Below are 16,893 nucleotides of genomic sequence, written 5' to 3'. Positions count from 1 at the left end.
CCTGCCTCAAGTGTTATCGCTTTTTGCTCTATCAGGCCAGTGGAAAACTGCTGATTCTGGACCAACTTCTTCAGAAGCTACGTTATTCTGGACACCGTGTTCTTCTTTTTGCTCAGATGACCCATACACTTGACATTTTGCAGGTAAGACTTTTTCTACCAATGCCTTGTATTAGTCAAGTGAATATATTGATAAAATACATTTTTACTCTAATACAGGATTTTCTGGAGTTACGAAAGTATTCTTATGAGCGTCTTGATGGATCAATTAGGGCTGAGGAGCGCTTTGCTGCAATTAGAAGTTTCAGCAGCTCATCAGCTAATCTAGGTTTGAATTCTGAAGCTGATCAAAATGGATCTTTTGTTTTTTTAATCTCAACAAGAGCTGGGGGAGTTGGCTTGAATCTTGTGGCTGCTGATACTGTGAGTTTTGTCAAGCTTTCAACCTTCTTTTTCAAACTGGAACCTGACTACTGATTCATTTTCTTGTCTTGTTTTTTTATAATTAAATTTTGGTATATAAAACTGATTATAAGGTTTCCATCTTTTCATTTGTCATCTTTTTGGGTTGCAATTTTCTCTTGCCTTTGAATGTTGCAGTTCATGGTGTCTGGGGGTGTTGATTCTGGATAGCTCTTGATTGCATATATTTGAGGTTCATATAGAGATGAATAATTTCCTATTTGTTGATTTTAATCAACATCATCTTTAACCTAAATTAGTTGAGATCGGCAGTTGATGAACCCAAATAAAAAGTAAGAAAAGATTAAGAGAAAAAATAAATAAATAAGAGAAAATAAACAAATAAATAATAGGAAGGTTATATTTACAACTTATTTTTCCTTACAATCTCTTACAACCCTTTTTTTTATCCTTGGATTAAAATCAAATCAATGGCTCTCACATTAATGTAATTTTGTTATCGTTGATTTGATTTTGATCCAAGGTTAAAAAAGTGGTTGTAAGCAAAAATAGGTTATAAATATAATATCTCCCAATAAAGAAATATAAAAATAAAATAATATAGAAAAAAAGAACTAAAAAGGCCACTTGAAATGACTTGCAAAATGGAAGGAAAATATATTATTGAATTGTAATTACAACTGTACAAAGGAAACTCTATTTAAAGAGACTAACTGAACTATTGGGCTAAGCCTAAAGAAAATTCTAGAATACAATAAATAATAAATAAAATAATAATTATTTATAACACTTCTCCTCAAGCTAAGAAACAGATATTTATCATTCCCAACTTGCTAGTAAGTTTTTGAAATCTATTTGAGGGAAGTCTCTTTGTCAAAATATAAGCTAATTGACACCTAGAGGGAATGTATTGAGTGACGATCAACCCACTATCAAGTTTCTCTATAATGAAATGGCGGTCGACTTCAATATACTTAGTCCAATTATGTTGAACTGGATTATGCGCTATACAAATGGCAGACTTGTTATCACATAGCAGCTTCATGAGTCCTTCACATCTTATTTTGAGATTATCAAGTATAATTTTTAACCATAATAGTTCACAAATGCTTTGAGCCATAGCTCGAAATTCAGTCTTTGCATTTGACCTGGCAACCACATCCTGTTTCTTACTCCTCCACGTCACTAAGTTACCACAAAGAAACATACAATAACCAGTGGTAGATCAATGACCAGTCACAGATCCAGCATAATGGACATCAGTATAAATTTCTTAAGAGAGATTGGCATCATGCCGGAATAACAATCCTTTAACAGGAGTGGCTTTAAGATACTGAAGAATTCTCTACACTGCCTGCATGTGTTTTTCTTTTTGGATTATGTATAAATTGACTGACAATACTAACAGCATAAGCTAGGTCTGGTTTAGTATGAGTTAGATATATCAGTCTCCAAACTAGCTGTTGGTATTGTCCTTTATCAACTGGAGGACTCTCCTCTTCATAACCCATCTTGTTATTCCGCTTAATAGGAGTAATAGAGGGTTTATACCCAAGTTTTCCTGCTTCTTTAAGAAGATCAAGGATATATTTTCTCGGGCTAATAAAAATTTCTTCCTTTGAATAAGCTACTTTTATCTCTAGGAAATATCTCAATTTTTCAAGGTCTTTAACTTCAAACTTAGAGGCTAGTCGTGCTTGTAGAATATGTCTTTCTGCAATATCATCACCTGTTACAATAATATCATCAACATACACAAGGAGCACAGTGAGTTTCCCATCTTGGGAGTGCTTAAAGAAAAGTGTGTGATCTTCTTGGCTCTGTTTGTATCCTTAGGTTATCATAACTTTAGTAAATCTCTCAAATCTGGCACGAGGAGACTGCTTCAATCCATACAATGCCTTTTTTTACCTACAAATTTTATTTTCATCATCCAAAGAGTCAAAGCCAGGTGGGATTTCAATGTAGATCTCTTCTTCTAACTCATCATTAAGGAAAACATTCTTCACATCAAATTGATTTATATCTCAATTGTAATGGGTAGCAAGGGACAACAAGGCTTTCACAGTATTCATCTTTGTAATTGGAGCAAAAGTTTCTTCATAATCAATGCCATAGGTCTGATTGTAATCCTTGGCGACTAACCGAGCCTTATATTTCTCTAGAGTACCATTAGAATTATACTTTGGCATAAACCCATATGCACCTGACTACTTTTCTATGGGCAATGGGTAAGTCATCAGAGGCACTAATATCAGGTTCAGAAACAAGAGGTTCAGGACTTACTAGTGGTTCAAACGATTGAGGTTGCTAGTGAAGCAGTGTGGGTTGTTTTCTCCTATAATATACCAAATTAGGTGTCACAATTTTCTGTATTTTCGGTGTATTGGATGAATCAGACACAGGAGGATCAGAAACAAGAGGAAGAGATGTAGGAGTAGACACGAAAGATCCAGACTCAAAGAAGGGAGGGGATGGATCTGTTGAGGAACTGCTAGAACTGCTTTCCCCCTGAAGATGAGGACTTGGGAAAAAGGACTCAGATTCATAAAAGGTCACATCCATAGAAACAAATTTTTTTTGTACTGGCATGATGATAACACTTGTATTTATTTAAATGCATTTTTCAATTCATCATAGGAAGGGTCATAAGAAGAACATATAGAGTTTACCTCACTTTCTTCATCTTCCTCTTGTGCCATTAAGCAAAGGTTTGCTTCCTCTTCACTTGATGAGGAACTTGAGCTTGAAGTATCTTCATCCCATGCCATGTATGCCTTTTTGCTCTTTTTCTTACTTTTGCTTGATTTTTTGTCACTTTAGTTTTTTGTTTGAAGTGTAGGACATTCACTTCTATAATAGCCTTGCTTTCCACATTCAAAGCATGTAACTTGAGCATTAGGGGTGTGGGAATCTCCTTTTAATCTTCCTTGGGCAACAAGGTGCTTTGATCTTTGAAGGTTCTTTTTTTTGAAGAATTTACCATACTTTTTGATGAAAAGTTCCATTTCGTCCATGTCATTGTCTTCCTCATTAGATTCATTATTTTCAACAATCTTAGAGGTTGTGGACTTGAGAGCAACACTTTTGTTCTTCTTCTTGGCTTGATCTCTTAGGCATGCCTTTTCATTTAAAATTCATATTCTTGAAGCTTTCCAAAAAGTGTAGCAATTTGCATTGTATCAAAATCTTTGGATTCATAGATGGCCGAAACTTTGACATCCCATCTTTGGTCATGCATCTTAGAATTTTGTTGATCAATTGCTCATCATTGTAATGTACACCTAAGGCATTCAATCTTGTAATGATGTGAGTAAAACATTTTTGCAAGTCATAAACACTTCCATCATCAAGCATTTCAAAAGTTTCAAATTCTCTAGTGAGTGCATTTTGTTTTGACCTTTTAACCTCATTTGTACCTTTATATGTGGTCTCTAACACTTTCCACATTTCCTTAGTGGTTTTACAAGAAGAGATCCTAAAGTATTCATCTCTCCCTAGAGCATTTGTAATTAGATCTTTAGCCTTAGCATTGCATTGAGCATTTCTAAGTTCAACTTCACTAAAGTCTCTAACCCTTTTTGAAACCGTTTGACCTTGTTCATTTGTTGTGGTAGGGATTTCATATCCACTTTCCAATGCTGTCCAAACTCTTAAATCTATGGATTCTAAGTAGATTTGCATCCTAGACTTCCAATAAAGATAATCCGTTCCATTAAAGAAAGGTGGCCTATTGGTTGAACTACCTTCTTAAGGCAAATTATTGTTAAAACTAGCCATATTATGGATCAATTCAGAGGCAATATGTAGCAGATCAAATTTGAAAGGGAAAATAGACTTTCAATGTTTATGCTCACCTTTTTCAAGAAATCATGCAAGAACGAATTTAAACATAAAAGTAATGATCATAAACCTTAAAACAGATTCAATATGACATATATCAAGAATCAAAACGAAATTCAATTGATAGAAATCAAAAGAGATAGGGTAAGGAAGAATCACACCGCGATATATCCTGGTTCGCCCTCTAACCACTTGAGAGCTACGTCCAGACTGATGTCGATTGTTTTCACTATCATCAAGCTTTCAACAAGTGCTTGAAGAAACTTTTTTACAATTGAAATTTTACAAGTCTATGATCTCACTTTGATCACAACTTGATCACACTTAACCTAAGCCCTTAGGATCACTCCAATTGTCTCTCCAACAAATACAACAATTGACTCTTGCTTAACAGATGTAGAGTCACCTCTCTACGTTCAAACAAAAGAGAGAACAGAAAAAGATTGAGAAACAAGAGAGTAATTGAGATTTTTCTCAAGGATGTGCAAAAGTAAGCCAACATGGGTTCAATTATGAGATTTCTTTGATTCTGAGTTTTTCAGTGTTAAATCTTATGTTCAGAACCCTAATCATTTGTATTTATAGGTGGTCAATAAGTTATTAGTCGTTTATCGCCGTTTGACATCTAAAAATTTGAATTTCTTCGAGTTTAAGTCACTTATAACAGATAGTATTTGATTACTTTCCGGGGAGTATTCGAATAATTCAAACCTAGAAAGTATTCGATTACTGTTCATCAAGTATTAGATTACTTTGCAAAAAGTATTAGATCACTTTTATGCAGAAATCAGTTTCATGCTGGTTTTCAATTTTTAATGCATCCTAATGATTTCAGTGACTTCTAAATGTTTCTAAGTGACTTCTAACATATATATGATCATGTTTCACACTTGCATAACAACTCTTGATGTGTGTGAACATTGTATGCTTGATCAAAATGAATGTGTCACCTATATGGGTTTATGGTTTATTTTTGCACATCCCAAGATAAAACTCAATCTTATAAGTTCTATGACTTAGATAAGTCTATATAAACAGTATAGAGCTATGTCTTCATTGGTCATCAATTCTTTGTCTATTTAGACTTATGTAGAGTCTTCTTGTACTCCTTTTAGCTTTAAGCTTTGACTTTGCCAATTTGAGTCTTTTCTTCAACTTTGCACATTGTTATAGACTTCTTGTTTCATTTGAAACTTGTTGCCTTGCCTTGCATTGAGAGCTTTCATGTTAAGCTATGTAGGTACTTGTTGCTTTGTTATTATCAAAACTTCTTAAACATAGTCTTCTTGACCTATGGTTCAACATAAGTGACATGTTATGATTGATGTTTGAGTTGATTGAGATGATAAATTGAGTTATGACTATCTTTACTGTGTTTTGGATTGGGATCATCAGCTTTTGCTGATTGTTTTTGTTTGTGTTGCAATGATCCTTCGAGAGAGCAGACCCTCAGTGAAGCAGGTTCTAGAGGTTGGGGCTAGTAGTGGGCATTGAGGATAATGTCTCGGACATTTCAATCCAGGCTTAATAAATTTAATAATTATTTTAAGTTAAACCTTACTTTTTGGTTTTACGTTTTGAAATTTTAATATTTACATTGAATATATTTTCGGTATGAGAGTATGATAACTTGAGCCTTGCACATGTCCCTGTTACAGGTGTGGGAATAATATTTTCCCAAATTGGCTCTAGTTTAGCTTCCACAATATTTATGTGACCATAATAAATAATGAAATGTGATATTTTTGGCAATTCTGCTATTATAAGAATATTTTTAAAATTGTTAGAAATTTGGGGCTGTTATAACCTCAATCCGCCTATTTCTTGCCCTTACTGTCATTCGGCACTTACACCTTTTTCAGCTTGATAATAAAAATGCAATATTAGTCACTAACCCCAACGAGTTTCGAATAAAGCTATTGTTGATATTTATGTAGATTAAAAGTTCTTCATTACATGGTGATTTTCAGCAACCACCTGGATTCGTTGCTCAAGGGGAGTCTGGGTTGGTATGCAAACTTTGCAAATCCTCATATGGCTTGAAGTAGTCATCCCGATTTGGTTTAGTCCTTTCAATTCAGCTATGCAAGCTTTTGGACTATTCTGTAGTGCAGTCGAACTCTCTATTTTCTATCGATGTCGCTCTTTTGATCAGTGCATCTATCTATTGGTCTATGTTGATGACATTATCATTGCTGGCAACAATCAAGTTGGAATTAAACAACTAAAAAATATTTGTTCGATCAGTTTCAGACTAAAGATCTTGGAAGGTTCGTTATTTCTTAGGTATTGAGGTGGCACAATCAAGGCGAGGTATCTCCATCTGTCAAAGAAAATACACTTTGAATATCTTGGAAGATACTGATATGTTGGGATGCAAGCCTATTGATACACTCATTGAACCTTATGTCAAACTTCTACCTGGACAGGGGGAGCCTTTTACTAATCATGGTTGTTATCGAAGATTGGTCGGGATGAATTATCTTATTGTAACAAGACCGAATCTCTTTCACAATTAGTTGGCCCGCCAATGCATTGGTTCTCCTTATGATTCCCATCGGGACTTTGTTCTCAGAATTATTCGATACATTAAATGAGTATCAGGAAAACACTTATTATATAAAGATATGGACATGTTGAGGTTTGTAGTTACTCAAATGCTCATAGGGCAAGTTCTCCTTCAGATAGATGATATACTTCGGGCTTCTGTGTCCTATTCGGGGGAAATTCGATTTCTTAGAAGAGTAAGAAGCAAACCATAGTAGCTAGGTCAAGTGCAGAGACTAAGTATCGAGGAATGGAAGCTGCAACCTATGAGTTTATATGGTTAAATCAATTGATTAGAGAGTTAAGTCTCTTCGAAGAACATCATATGAAACTTTTTTGTAACAATCAAGTTGCGTTACACACATATCTTCTAGCTCGGTCTTTCATAAGAGGACCAAACATAACAAAATTCGTTGTCAATCTTAGAAAAGATTTAGTTTAGATAGATCGAGACAACATTTGTCGATTCCAATGATCAACTTGCATATGTTTTCATCAAGGCTTTTAGAGGTCTCTGAGTAGATTATATTTGTAGCAAGCTTGATGCATATGATATGTACAAACCAGCTTGAGGGGGAGTGTTGCAAATAATCATATGTAATTATTAATTTCCTTATCGTATTAATATTAAGATTTGGGTTTATCCTTTAAGCCTTTAGTCTCTCTATATATTGTAACCTTTTGTACATGTTCTATACACAGTTTCCTCAACTTTCATTGAGAAATTAATTATCTCACAGTAACAAGATTAGATATATCCTTTGTTGTGAACGTTGTAAGCCAATTCCTTGACTCTTTGCGTGACTTTCACTGGGATGTTGTTCTTAGAATACTTTGTTACATCAAAGGAGCACCAGGGAAAGACTTCCTCTATGAAGATAAGGGGACATGGAGATTCCTGGTTATATAGATGCTTGATTGAGTAGGCTCTCCCTCAAATAGACACTTTACATTAGGCTATTATGTTCTCTTAGGAGGAAACCTGATTTTTTGAAAAAGTAAGAAGCAACTTATGGTTGTCGGATCAAATGCAAAAGCTGAGTATCAAGCAATAGAATTGTGATTTGTGAACTCATTTGTTAAAGCAATTGCTCAAAGAATTGAACATTTGTTAATAACATGCGAGATTGAGATTGATTGCTGCTTGGTGGGCCGAGATCTGCTCGGAGTAATGTGAGGAGCAAACGTTATGTTCGGGAGCAAGTGTATATCCGAGGAGAAAATCTTCCCACATTGTACAATCGCACACACGTCAAGCAATATAGGGTTTTTTGTGAGCCCGAGATTATCGTTCTCAGGGATAAAAGTGTGAAAGAAGCGTTTTAAATAAAAATTAATTACAAGTAAAATGCATGAGTTAGTTGGGAACAAAATGAAAAGTTAGGAGTAAATATGTACTAAGGCACTAAACCGTCCTACTATTGAGGTTAGCCAAATAAGCACTTATCACGAGCTCAATTGAATAAAGTCAAAGATTCTGGAGTGATAATGAATCGGGTTTATCCCTTCAACCTTAGTTTGAGTTTTGCCTTGAGTTGAGAGCAGAAATAGAAAGTAGAGAAGTTGGAGAATAGAAACAGAAAGTAGAGAGCAAAAAGTTGGAAGACGTTTCAGTTGAGAACAGAAGTTGATAGCAGTGAAGTGAGAGTGGAATGAGTTGGAAAATGTTGTAGTCTTCCCCCAAATTGGTCCCTGGGCTCACTGAAATATAAAACAACACATTAAACCCAAAAAGTAAATAAATTAAGTCATTTAATACCCACTCAGGCCCTGGCTCCCTAATTCGGGATTTGCTTTGGTCCTGTTCACTGAAAAGTGCTCTTGAATGCAAAATTGGACATAAGCAACAAAATAACAAAAAAAAGGTAAGGAATTTAACATTAAAGTACACAAGATAGCTATCAATTGCCACTTTATTTGGGAGCAAATTCAGTCTAAAGAGATTGCAATGGCATTAGTTCTTTACACTGTTGTTTGGCTATTTCATGTAAGCAGAACATGTTACTTTTTCTCTTTCCTGCTACTTTTTTTTATTTTTGTCCTTTTTGTCTTTTTCTCCTTTCTTTCTTTCGATGTTTGGTTCTTTTCTGAATTAGTCTTCCCCCAAATTGGTCCCTGGGCTCACTGAAATATAAAACAACACATTAAACCCAAAAAGTAAATAAATTAAGTCATTTAATACCCACTCAGGCCCTGGCTCCCTAATTCGGGATTTGCTTTGGTCCTGTTCACTGAAAAGTGCTCTTGAATGCAAAATTGGACATAAGCAACAAAATAACAAAAAAAAGGTAAGGAATTTAACATTAAAGTACACAAGATAGCTATCAATTGCCACTTTATTTGGGAGCAAATTCAGTCTAAAGAGATTGCAATGGCATTTGTTAACTTTGTTAGAATAGAAAATATAATATGTATAGATTTCTTTCCTATTTTGTAAATATTGTTTTCCTATTTAGGATTTGGATTAGGTCTGAGCTTCTCACTTAAGCCCATTAGGGTCTCTATATATTGTAACTCTTTGTATCAATTTAATACACAACATATTATTTTATATTCAAGTTGGTACCCGAGCTCTTTTGTTCTGGGAACCCTCGCTTTCGCTTAAAACCTTGTTTTCGCTTTAAAACCTAAGCCCACTGCTTAGGCGTTCTCTTTTTCTTTGTCGTGTGTCCTTCCGGCAACTCATCTAAGCTGTGAGCCTCTTCATATTGGTTTTCGTACCTGTCAGCACCTCCGTCCATCACCGGAACTGTCGTCCGTCACTGTTCCGGCCACCGGAGAACTTTCCGGCGATGTTTTGAGCAGGGACACTTGCGATCAAATCCTCCTCTCACCGGCGACTAGTTCTGTGGAAGACTCACCACCGTCGCAGCCTCCACGCGCTCTTATGAACGACAGTCTCCTCTGCGCGTGGTGCTAACACGCCACCTTCCACTTGCGCGTGTGCACTGTTCCGGCGTCCTTTTCTGGCCGTTCCAGGACAGACAAGCTCACCCTCTCCTCCTCTTTCCAGAACTGTGGTTGGTTCTTCATGGGTCTCACTTTTTGTGTGTGCCTCTTCTTGATTGGCGATCATATCAGTCTCTATTCATTTGGTTCTGTACCCTTGTGATTTATTATAATGGCAGCATCTTTTCCTGCTCACTCGGAGATCAATTCCCCTTCTCGTCCTGCCAAAAGTTTGTCAAGTATCATTTCCACCAATGTTGGGCCCATTACCTCCTCCAAACTGAAGGGTTTTGTTAATTACAAGAATTGAGCCACCTCTATTCGAGTCTGGTTCTTGGGACAGGGACATGGGCAACATTTCACAGTTAAGTCTACTGATATTTCTAAGGAAGAAAAATCTGATCGGGAAATGATTGACAACCAACTTCTGAGTATCCTGTGGCAGTCTATTGATTCAATAGTTTTGGATATTTTCTATTTTTTCAAACATGTAATGAAGTGTGGGAGGATGCAAAACACCTCTACACTATTGATGTTCAGCAGCTCTATTCCATTATGTCTCAGTTTATGGATTTGCGCAAATCATCTAACACTCAGATGTAGACATATGTTGGCAAAAGTCGATCTTTGATGCAAACATATTTGGATATGTTGCCTTACCTTACTGATGCTTCTGCATATAGGAAACAAGTGGAGTGCCTCTTTATGGCTGCCATACTCTCTGGTCTTACTGAAGAATATGATAGTGTTCGTGATACTATTTTGACTAGTGGTAATCCTGATTTATCAATGACATATCAGCTCCTTCTGAACCCGAATAAGAAATTTGTTCCTGCATCATCTTCTGTCGTTGATTCCACTGTTCTTGTTTCACGTACTGACTTTCGCGGGAACAGTGGAGGTGGTCGTGGTAGAGGCCAGGTAGGACTTGGTCAAGGCGGACATGGTCAGCGACCTCGTTGTCATTATTGTCAGCAACTCGGTCATTATGAGGAGCGTTGTTACACAAAGTATCCTCACTTGCGACGCTCTCATGCTGCTAATATAGTTCAATCAGATACTGCTTCAACTGGTACAGTTTCTCCCTTTTGAAGACTATGTAGCACTCCAGACCCTTCTCAGGTAGGCTTCTCCTCAGTCTCAGCCTCTGTTTCAGAAACTGATAATCCTGTTACTTGTGTTTGTCATTCTACATTACTTGATCTTTGGATATTTGACTCAGGTCTACTGATCACCTCTGTGGTAATAAGGAACTCTTTACATCTCTTACTTATTCTGATCATTTACCCTCTTTTACTCTTGCTGACGGCACTAAAGCCCCTGTTCATGGAATTGGACAAGTTTGTCAAACCTCTTCTTTGACATTTACATCTGTCTATTACATTCCTGACATCCTTTATAATTTAATTTCTGTTAGTAAATTGATCAACTCTCTTAATTGCATTGTCATATTCAGTGTTGTAAAAATGTAGTGTCGGAACGTAAAAACGGACCGTGTCTACGTTTTTATGACCAAAATCGAGTCAAAACGGTAGTTGAAACAGGTTTTGAGTCGAAACGGTTCAAACGTAGAAACGATTCAAACGTAGTGTCGAAACGTAATATGAATTTTTTTTTTGCATAGTTCACATATATATATATATATATATAAAACACGTAATAATAAAAAAAATTATATATATTTTTAGTCATTAATTAGCTTAAATTTAATAACTTATATAATTAATACATTAAATTTATTCTATATAAATTAAAAAAATGATTAAAATTGACATTCTTATAAAATAAACATGTTTGTGGGTTTTGGTATGATATATGTTGGATATATATTTTATTTTAATACGTTATTAAACTCTTACGTTTCGTTTACGTTTTGCGATTTTACAGTTTTGCTCACCCCTACCGTTTTTACATAGACTCTACGTTTTAACAACATTGGTCACCTTTTCAAACCATTATGTTTCTCTGCAGAATCTGGGTATGGGGAAGACGATTGGAGTGGGTTGTGAGTCACGGGGTCTGTTCTACCTGGTTGTGCATCGTCCTTCAGTTGCTTGTTCTCTCACAGAATCTCCACAACTCATCCACAGTTGCCTCGGTCATCCCAGTCTTTCAAAACTGCTGAAGATTGTTCCTTTTTTATCCGGTCTTCAGACTTTAGATTGTCAGTTATGTCAGCAAGGGAAACATATATGCTCCTCCTTTGCCAATCGAGTCAATAAACGAGCTGATGCTCCTTTTTCAATTATTTATTCAGATATTTGGGATACAAGTCGTAGTATGTCTGTTTTAGGGTTTCGGTATTTTGTTACTTTTATTGATGATTTTTCATGTTGTATGTGGGATTATTTAATGAAAAACCATTTTGAGTTATTTTCTATGTATCAAAAATTTTATGCCGAAATTCATACTCGATGTGGTGCTTCTATTCGTATTTTACGTAGTGATAATGCAAAGGAATATGATTCTATTGATTTTTCTAACTTCTTGGTACTTTACACCAAACAACTTGTCCTCACACTTCTCAACAAAATGGAATAGCCGAACGTAGAAATAGACATCTCATTGAAACTGCACGGACTCTTCTTATTCACATGCATGTTCCTCTTCACTTCTGGGACGATGCAGTCCTTGCCTCTTGTTTTCTGATCAATAGCATGCCTTCATCTGTGCTTAATAATGACATTCCTTATAACTTGTTGCTTCCAGATGCTCTTCTCTATCCTCTATCCCCACATGTCTTTGGTTGTACCTGTTTTGTTCATGATCTCACTCCTGGTTAGGACAATTTAACATCTAAAGCCTTTAAGTGCATTTTTCTTGGTTATTCTCATTTTCAAAAGGGTTATCGTTGTTATTCTCCTGATCTTAAGTGTTATTTTGTTTCCGCTGATGTCACTTTTCTTCATCAATAACCCTTTCATTCTATCCCATCTCAATTGTCACAGGTTGATCATGTTCTTCCCATTCCTTTTCTTGACATGTCTGTGCCGCTGCAGATAACTTTATTCCAGATGAGCTATCTATTGCTTCCATACCTGAGAGGACCGTCCATTTCTCACCTATCAGCGTTGTAAAACTGTGCCTCATGTCGACTCGACTGTGGCTGACTCATCGCCTTCTCTTGTTTTTTTATTCCCCTTCGGCTCCTTCACCAGAGGCTCTTCCTATTGCCCAAAGAAAATGAATACGTACTATTCGTAACACTTATCCTCTTTATACTTTTTTGAGCTATGACCGTCTTTCTACTCCTCATTTCACCTTTTTTTTTTGTATTTCTTCTGCTTCTATTCCTAAGATCACAGGTGAAGCACTTTTCCATCCATAGTGGCGCCAAGCGATGCTTGATGAGATGACTGCAGTTCATTCGAATGGCACTTGGGATGTTGTTCCTGCTCCTCCAGAGAGGTTTATTGTTGGTTGTCGCTGGGTTTTTACTGTCAAAGTTGGATCTGATGGCCATGTTGATCGTCTCACGACGCACTTAGTTGCAAAGGGTTTTACTCAAATCTTCGGCCTTGACTATAGTGACACATTTTTTCCGGTCGCTAAGATGGCGTTTGTTTGCATGTTTCTTGCTCTTGCTGCTGTTCGTCACTGACCACTCCTTCAACTTGACATCAAAAACGCTTTTCTTCATGGTGATTTACAAGAAGTTTACATGGAGCAACCACCTGACTTTGTTGCTCAGGGGGAGTCTGGGAAGGTATGCCGACTTCGTAAATCCTTATATGGTCTCAAGCAGTCTCCTCAGGCATGGTTCAGTCGCTTCAGTTCTGCTGTTCAGTCTTTTGGCTTAATACGCAGCAAAGTTGACCACTCTGTATTTTATAGGATCACATCTCCTGATAAGTGCATCTATTTGTTAGTCTATGTTGATGACATCATTCTCACTCGAAGTGATCAAGCTGAAATTCGTCAGTTAAAACAATATTTATTCAGTCAATTCCAAACAAAGGACCTTGGGAGGCTACGCTACTTCTTAGGGATTGAGGTGGCACAGTCTAGACAAGGCATTTCTATCTGTCAAAGGAAGTATGCCTTAGATATCCTAGAAGAGACTGGTATGTTGGGATGTAAACCAGTTGTAAAACCTATGGATCCCGCTATCAAATTATTGCCCGGACAGGGGGAGCCGTTATCTGATCCTGGTTGTTATCGGAGGTTGATTAGGAAGCTCAATTATCTTATTGTGACTAGGCCAGACATTTCTTTTGCGGTTGGTACGACTTGTTAGTTCCTTGGCTCCCCGTGTGATTCTCATTGGGATGCTACTGTGAGGATCCTTCGATATATCAAAGGAGTACTGGGAAAAGGTTTGTTGTATTCTCTTTGATGAAGTGGCGGTCGACCTCAATATGTTTAGTCCGATCATGTTGAAATGGATTATGAGCTATACAAATAGCGGACTTGTTATCGCATAGCAGCGTCATAGGTCCCTCACATTTTATTTTGAGATCATCAAGTACAATTTTCAGCCACAATAACTTACAAATGCCTTGAGCCATAGCTCGAAATTCAGTCTCTGCACTTGATCTAGCAACTACATCTTGTTTCTTACTTCTCCACGTCACCAAGTTACCACAAAGAAACATACAATAATCAGTGGTAGAATGACGGTCAGTCACAGATCCAGCATAATCAGCATCAGTGTAAACTTCTAAAGAGAGATCGCCATCACGCCGGAATAATAGTCCTTTACCAGGAGTGGTTTTAAGATACTGAAGAATTTTCTCCACTGCCTGCATGTGTTTCTCCTTTGGATCGTGCATAAACTGGCTGACAACACTAACAGCATAAGCTAGGTCTGGTCTAGTATGAGGCAGATATATCAGTTTCCCAACTAGCCGTTGATATTGTCCTTTCTCAATTGGAGGACTCTCCTCTTCATAACCTATCTTGTGATTCTGCTCAATAGGAGTATTCGAGGGTTTACACCCAAGCTTTCCTGCTTCTTTGAGAAGATCAATAACATATTTCCTCTGATTGATAAAAATTCCTTTGTTTAAATGAGCTACCTCTATCCCTAGGAAATATCTCAGTTTCCCAAGGTCTTTAACTTCAAACTCAGAGGCTAGTCGTGTTTGCAGAATATGTCTCTCCACAAAATCATCATCTGTTATAATAATATCATCAACATATACAAGGAGCACAGTGAGCTTCCCATCTTGGGAGTGCTTAAAGAAAAGAGTGTGATCTCCTTGACTCTGTTTGTATCCTAAGGTTATCATAACCTTAGTAAACCTCCCAAACCAGGCACGAGGTGACTGCTTCAATCCATACAAGGCTTTTCTTAATTTATAAACTTTATTTTCTCCGTCCACAGAATCAAAACCAAGCGGGATTTTCAAGTAGACTTCTTCTTCTAACTCACTATTAAGGAAAGCATTCTTCACATCAAATTGATTTATATCCCAATTGTAATGGGCAGCAAGGGATAACATACTCTCACCGTATTCATCTTTGCAACTGGAGCAAAGGTTTCTTCATAATCAATGCCATAGGTCTGAGTGTAACCCTTGGCGACTAACCGAGCCTCATATCTTTCAAGAGTGGCATCAGAATTATATTTTAGGGCATAAACCCATCTGCATCCTACTGCTTTCTTTCCATTGGGTCTATCAATAACCTCCCATGTTTTATTTTTCTCCAACGCATTCATCTCCTCTTGCATGGCTTGAGCCCAATTCTCATCTTTCAATGCTTCATGTACTGATTTTGGGATTGAAATAAAATCTAGTGCTGAAACAAAGCTTTTGTGCTGCACAGAAAGATTAGTAGAAGAAACAAAATGGGAGATAGGGTATTGAGTACAAGATCTTTTCCCTTTTCTTAGGGCAATAGGTAAGTCATCAGAAGTAGAAGCAATGGGTAAGTCATCAGAGGTATCAGAAGAAATAGGCAAATCATGAGAGGCAATAATATTAAAATCAAAAACAGGAGATTCAGGAGTTACCAGTGGTTTAGAAGATTGAGGTTGCTGGTGAGACAGTATGGGTTGTTTCCTCCTCTGATATACCAATTCAGGTGTCAAAATCTTTCGTATCTCAGGTGTATTTGAAGGTTCTGACACACCAGGAGCAGACACTCTAGGAAGAGATGTAGGAGTAGACAAGGACGATCCAAACTCAAAGAAGGAAGGGGATGAGTCTTCTGAAGAACTGTTCTCCCCCTGAAGACGAAGACCCAGGAAATAAGACTCAGATTCTTGAAATGTGACATCCATAGAAATAAAAAAATTTCAACTTGGTGGATGATAACACTTGTACCCTTTTTTATCAGGGGCATAACCAAGGAAGACACACTTAAGAGCCCTAGGATCCAACTTACTGCGATGTTGTTTATGAACATGGACAAAGGCAACACATCCAAACACTCTTGGTGGAAGGCTCTGCAAAATGGAAACAGAAGGAAAGAAGGAAGTCATGGAATGAATAGGACGGGTATTGTTAAGGACCCGTGAAGGTAAGCGGTTGATCAAAAAGGCTGCAGCTAACACGACTTCTCCCCAATAAAAACTAGGAACAAATGTCTGGAAAAATAGTGCTCTAGCAACTTCAAGGAGGTGACGATTTTTTCTTTCAGCAACTCCGTTTTGTTGAGGGGTATCATCACATGTGAGCTCATGAATCATACCTCTGTCTGAAATGAATTGCGACAGGCGTTGGTTGACGTACTCAGTACCATTATCAGATCTTAGTCTTTTAATACACTTACCAAACTGAGTCTCAACCATGTGATGAAATCGAATAAATATCTCTGGTACTTCAGACTTGTCTTTCATCAAGAATATCCATGTTACCCGAGTACAATCGTCAATAAAAGAAACAAACCACCTTGCACCTGAAACACTATGCACATTAGAAGGGCCCCAAACATCAGAATGGATAAGAGAAAAAGGTTCGCTGCTTTTGATAGTGCTAGAAGGAAATGACACTCGATGGTGTTTTGCAAGTTCACAAACTGAGGAACATAAAGAACATTTTTTATAGTGCTTTTGAGTGGAGATAAGATTAGTAGAAAGCTGAGGAACATAAAGAACATTTTTAAGAAACAAGAAAGGTTGAATTTGAATGTTACCAGAACCAATAACTGATTTATGGGTTCTATCAGCTACGGATATAATATGACT

The 16,893-nt window shown here is 37.0% G+C and overlaps 1 protein-coding gene across 1 annotated transcript in view; it reads left to right on the top strand.

Annotated features, from left to right (window-relative positions):
- Nucleotides 1-16,893, top strand: part of LOC133310191 (probable helicase CHR10) — a 43,552-nt gene that overhangs the window by 17,417 nt on the left and 9,242 nt on the right. Inside the window, exons 10-11 of the mRNA XM_061511094.1 lie at nt 36-143; nt 219-422. Coding sequence (XP_061367078.1) covers nt 36-143; nt 219-422 — 312 coding nt within the window. The remainder of the gene's footprint in view (nt 1-35; nt 144-218; nt 423-16,893) is intronic.

Source organism: Gastrolobium bilobum, unplaced genomic scaffold, assembly GCF_033153095.1.
Source record: "Gastrolobium bilobum isolate Gb01-03AN ecotype WA unplaced genomic scaffold, APGP_CSIRO_Gbil_v1 utg1142, whole genome shotgun sequence".
In the NCBI taxonomy this organism is placed as follows: domain Eukaryota; kingdom Viridiplantae; phylum Streptophyta; class Magnoliopsida; order Fabales; family Fabaceae; genus Gastrolobium; species Gastrolobium bilobum.
The sequence above is the reverse complement of the archived record's forward strand: the minus strand, read 5'-3'. Positions and strand labels throughout refer to the sequence as shown.